At 41.5% G+C, this 5,435-nt stretch overlaps 1 protein-coding gene across 2 annotated transcripts; it reads right to left on the reverse strand.

The window, feature by feature from the left end:
• Positions 1–356: 356 nt before the first annotated feature.
• On the reverse strand, positions 357–4,881 carry LOC109755681 (DNA repair protein RAD51 homolog 2). 2 transcript variants are annotated; one of them, XM_020314577.4, is made up of 12 exons: positions 4,657–4,881; positions 4,457–4,570; positions 4,229–4,378; positions 3,533–3,636; positions 3,392–3,455; positions 3,232–3,287; positions 2,895–2,975; positions 2,030–2,095; positions 1,837–1,928; positions 1,640–1,756; positions 671–814; positions 357–587 (listed from the first exon to the last, which is right to left on the reverse strand). In XM_020314577.4, exons 1-12 carry the CDS (start codon positions 4,738–4,740, stop codon positions 544–546), a joined length of 1,116 nt encoding a protein of 371 aa, XP_020170166.1. In that variant the 5' UTR covers positions 4,741–4,881; the 3' UTR covers positions 357–543. The 2 variants fall into 2 exon arrangements, with proteins under 2 accessions (XP_020170166.1, XP_040252475.1); XM_040396541.3 differs by lacking the exon at positions 2,895–2,975.
• Between the last annotated feature and the right edge of the window lie 554 nt (positions 4,882–5,435).

Below are 5,435 nucleotides of genomic sequence, written 5' to 3' on the forward strand. Positions count from 1 at the left end.
TATCAGGCCGTTACAAGCAATCTAGCACATTCATAATTTTTAGCCCAATATATTGTTTCAAAATCAGCGGGTGGAGACCAAAATATCTTGCTAGGTTGGGTTGTGTTCAAGAGGATTAACTAGAGGATGGTTTTCAGGAAAGTTTGGCTTCGCCATATTTGACGTTGGGTATTAGATGATACTCCCTTCGTTTCGAAATATTTGAACTTCTAGGTTTTTCCTAAGTCAAACTTCTTATGTTTGGCCAAATCTATGGAAAAAAAAAAAACAACATCTAGAAAGCCACGGAAAATTAATCTAACTAGAGGGAGAAAATTAGAGTTATATCTCTAGCAACTAATCCCCATCCAGAAACATAAACAAATAAGAAATTTTTAATATACAACCAGGCATGTGGTTCCGAAGGAACAGTAGTTGTCTACTATGTACATTGCTTGGTTCCGCTTTCTGTCATGACAAGTGGAAGGAGTATAAACACTCTCAGTAGCATACTTAAGATCCTTTCTAACTATCTCTTGCCGATCCACAAGCACACATGTGAAATCATCCTCGGTTTTCAAATGGCAACAGACCCAACAAATTTTGCCCTGAGAAAGGTGTTTGTTAGAACGACTAATTGAAGATAGACTGCAGGCTTGAGCTTAGTATGTGTCAACAATATGAATCGTACCTTGACAGCGAATCGAGGTTATCTCAGGACCTGACACATCAATGCCTTCATCATTTAGCAATGTAATGCCTGATGATTCCACGATGAAAGGAAATGCTACTGCTGGAGACATGGGCGATTTCGCCACCTTGATGAACCTCTGACCTGTGGGCAATGTATGTAGTTTATAGCGGTCATAAAAAATAGCACAACAATAAATACAACACTGCTATGTTGCTTCGTAAACCTACATGCAAGAATAAAAGAGATCAAATAGAAAGGGAACATAGAGACAGCAGGCATTTTGACATCATTGGTAACACAAATATGTTAATTCATAATAATGTGTATTCCTACCATATTTTTACTACCAGAACTGCCGTCAGATCACTAATCACTAATTCGCTATATTACGATTCAAAGAGTTCTACTGAATTCCAGCTACAGCTATTACAAAAGTTGAAAAGCCAATAAGCAATGTTGCAGTTCCTCAGGTTTGACTCTGGCTGTTCAAAAATGGGTTTGGCCAATCTGTCTCAACACATGCATGCAGTAAAAATAGTTATGCTGAGTGGCATCTTTAGTTACTTCTACTCATTCAACGAGCAGCTGGTTTTCAACAGGTTTTCAGAACCTCTCCTATTTATCAAGGTTTGACTATGCCGCTCAGGGTTCCAAAACCAACAGGAACAGGTGGGTTACCAACTAAAGATCCCAACCTTGCCTGCAACTGGTTTCTGGAAAACTGGTTTTGTTTCACCCACCTAAACCCCTCTAGTTATTCTCATTGCAAAAACAAAAGGCAGCCAGTTTCCGCTGAGAAAACAGATTTGCTCACTAACAGCTTTCCAAACTGTATTCGGCAAAAAAAATGCTTTCCAAATTGTATTGGCACTTGTTGTGTAGGTCAACCATCTTTTCAGCACAAACAGTCATAAACTACATGAATAAGATAAAAAGTAAGTTGATTAGTGATATAAGCATACAAACCTGAGTGAGACTCGAAGACTAGACGGATAGTTACAGCATGAGCCCACTGGATTCCTAGAGCAGCAACAAGATGAGATTCAAGTCTTTCAGCACCATCGCCATCACCCCTCCTTTTTACTGCAGAGGATTAATAGGAACATTAAATGACGTTCAAGATGACCAACAGATAATATGTTTCCTTGGAACAAAGTACAAACCTTCAAACGAGTAATGATAACCATCATCATTACTTTGGCTGCGGACCTGGTTTGAAACTACAACTGGAATTCTTGTCAACTCTGCTATAGACCTGCAGGACAGAAAGGAAACCCAAAGCACTTCAGTAGAATCAACAGCGTAACCAAAAAATGTAGAAGGAATGCTAGGAATTTTAGGATCTAGGAAGCTCACTTAAGAAATGAAAGAGCCCATCTTAGAGGGTGTTGTGTGAAACCTGTTGTACCTCTTTCGTTCTCCCTGACACATGTATGTTGAAGTAGAATATTAGAAAATTAAATATCATACTGTTAACAAAAAATGAACCATAGTAGAAGAAGAAACAACTAGCATGCAATAATTAGATGATCTTAAAACATGATAATTATTCATGCTAAAGCACCGCTACACACTTCAACACAAGCCTCCAGCACTGCAACAACGAGCCAGTACATAGTAGTACCGTAGTCCAAGACCCTTGTCAGCTATTTAAAAGAGTAGTCTTCGTAATTGAGACTATGAGTAATAATTATAAAAAGCACTGCACACCTATTTAACTCGTAGCTGTATATAAAAGAAACTATGCACACTGTTCAGAATGTTAACACTCCACCAAAGCTCTGGCCATGTTTCAAGAACTTGTGACAATTTAATATTTCAAGAACCAAACAACACTCTGTTGGCTAGTTCAGTGGGTGTGCAAGCTGTTCACCCTTATGTGTTCGGTCGCCATTCTATTAAAAAATGCTGCCAAGGGCATAGTGTTTAACCAATTTTTATTTATTTTTGATAATTTAGTATTTCAAAGTTTTCAGTAATGTAAAACAGAGATTCATAGTTATCAACAGTTTGGCACATAGCAATGAATTGGCAACCCAGTGTTTGATTAAAGTTATTATGTTAAGCCAGATGACTTTCTAAATTTGTAAACATGGAATATGCTAAGCAACTGAGAAAAACTCACTGTGGAAACTACCATTGGCTCCTCGTACTTTAAAAAAAGCTATCATTGTGTGAAGTCAAAAGCAAATGAATAAAAAATCTAGTGTGCATATCTTACGATGACATGAAAGCAGCCACACTATCAACAATGAGTAACTTCACATCATTTTGGAGGAGAGTCACCTTCATCTGTTCCAAACTGTAGAAGGGCGAGAAAAACATCAAAAGGAACATTCAAGCGTTTTTTGCGGCATGATGAATTTCTTTTACATGTAAATTTTGAGGAGCATCCAACAAAATTATAAAGTGTAAACAATGGCCACACTATATTGGGCAGAAGAGGAGCATTGCAAGAATTGTTAATGAAAGTTTTCTACCATTCATGGAACCTCAGAATGACAATCACTAGACATCAGCCTTCCACAATCCACTGGTTGAGTGTCGGAAAAATATACCTCTTTGTGAAATCAGATAATGATGCTGGTCGCATCACTAGGATCCTGCCAGCCATCTGCACAAAAAATAGAAGGTTTGAAACAACAGCCGAAGAAGTCATGTATAATGTTAAACTGAAAGATCAAAGCATTGGGTAAGTAGACGATGAATTATAATAACCTTTTGTGCTAAGCCTTCTTGCCTAAATATTTGAGGAAAGCTTTTCTGACCTATCTCGATCATCCTGCAACATATCATGAAGGTTGATGACTGCACATACTTCTTAAATGATATGCTTGGGACTTGCTGGAACTAAGCTACCTCCGTGAAGAGAACTTGGATTCGGTGTCAATATACACAACTCGACCGTTTAGGCCCCCGTAGCATTCTGGTAACGTTGCTAGCAGCGCAAGCTTCAGACAAAACTGCAGAGTGTGCAAAACTTTCAGCAAATTTATACAGGCTAAATGTACAACAAAGCAGCACACACTCAGGAGATAGTAGGCTTTAAATTTGACATAGTTGGGATTCACTTGGGAGGGAAATTGTGAAGTGACCCACATGAATGTGTCTTTAAACTGAATATGGTTAACTGAACATGCATTCACAAAAACGTGTCTCTGTACTGCAAAGGAACAATTCCGACTAAGAAACCGCAATCATGAGATCCAAACAACTACTCCCTCCGTTCCTAAATATTTGTCTTTCTAGAGATTTCAACAAGTGACTACATACGGAGCAAAATGAGTGAATCTACACTCTAAAATGACGTCTATATACATCCGTATGTGGTAGTCCGTTTGAAATCTCTAAAAAGACAAATATTTAGGAACGGAGGGAGTAGTAATCAGCAACTAGCCCACAATAAACTCGTAACGCAGATAACATAAATACACAAGGTGCATTCCTTATACTTCTCTGTTGCATAAGGATACACGAATTAGTTCGCATTCAGGAACACACAAGCCCACATTGCGTATGATTACAGCGCCGCTACGCAGAAAAGCTTGGTCTCACCTGCGTCTTGCCGATCCCCGAGGGCCCGACGACCTCGGTGAGCTTGCCCAGGGGGATACCTCCGCCCAGCGCCTCATCCAGCCCGCAGAGCGTGGTCGCCAGGCGGCCGCCGCCTCCCAGCCTCACCCGCTCCTCCAGCAGCGCAAGCGCCTGCGCAAACCGGTCGCAAAACATCAATCGCTCAGAAGTCCCCAAACCCGAAATGGCGAGAGAGGCGAGGCGGGGTACCGTCTGGCAGGGAGGGCAGGCGAACTCGCTGACGCGGCACACGGCGTCGCGGGCGGTGGCGAGGCCCGCGTCGAGCAGGGACATCAGCTCCACCTCCGGCAGCGAGAGCACGTCCTGGGGCGGAGCGGGTTAGAGGCGGCGGCCGGTTTCAGGGCGAGGGGAGGAGGAAGATGGGGTTTCGTGCGGAGGGGGCGGCTGACCTTTGCCGTGGTGAGGCGGCGGGCGGCGAGGAGGTGGGCGAGGTGGGGAGGCAGGCACATGTCCGAGACCAGCTTGTTGGCCATCTCGGCCGCCGGTAGGACTCCGGCCACCGGGGGAGAGGAGGGGAATCCGGAAATTTTAGTTTTGTTTCCGCGCTCTCCTTTCTTTTTGAGTTTTTGCGGTGGATTTCTTCGTTCGGTTTATTCGGGCAGGAGCTATTTCCAGCAAATGGTTTCTTGGGAGAGATTTCAGCCAAATGATGATTATTTTTCCGAGATGAAGGATAACATTACCCTAGCAAATATTTTTATATGGGATTCAACCTCACAAATCAAACAACCACATGGAAGAAAATTCTAAGGATTATAATACTTTGGAATTCATATGGAAAAGCCTTTGATTCAAAAAACATTCGGTAGTTTAGATGGTTTCTTTTGTGCCATCCTCTATTCATAAATTTCTTTTTTTTTGTGGGGCATATCCATAAACGGAAAAACTAACGCCCACACGTGTGGGCGTTTGCACATCGCCCACACGCCTCCATCATCACTCATTTTGCCACGTATGAACAGATGACATCAGCAGAAATCTTTTTGGTTTTCGGCTTAAAAATGTTTTATCTCCTAATTAAAAAAATAAATTAAAAATTCGTTTCACCATTAAATCCGTCTCGACGAGATCTTCAAAACTAGACCCCATGTTGATATGTTTCGACGAAATTTTTTTTATCCAAAAGTTGTCATGATGTTTACACTGTAGTTGTCGTAGTGCTTAAACT

The sequence above is a fragment of the Aegilops tauschii genome, chromosome 1 (genome assembly GCF_002575655.3).
Source record: "Aegilops tauschii subsp. strangulata cultivar AL8/78 chromosome 1, Aet v6.0, whole genome shotgun sequence".
NCBI classification, from domain to species: Eukaryota; Viridiplantae; Streptophyta; class Magnoliopsida; order Poales; family Poaceae; genus Aegilops; species Aegilops tauschii.

Excerpts from the sequence above, each read along its gene's own strand:
- LOC109755681 (XM_020314577.4), bottom strand. The coding sequence starts at position 4,740 with ATGGCCAACAAGCTGGTCTCGGACATGTGCCTGCCTCCCCACCTCGCC. Across the intron at positions 4,571-4,656 it reads GCCGCCTCACCACGGCAAAG|GACGTGCTCTCGCTGCCGGA; the intron begins GTCAGCCGCCCC and ends GCTCCGCCCCAG. Across the intron at positions 1,757-1,836 it reads TTATCATTACTCGTTTGAAG|TAAAAAGGAGGGGTGATGGC; the intron begins GTTTGTACTTTG and ends AATCCTCTGCAG.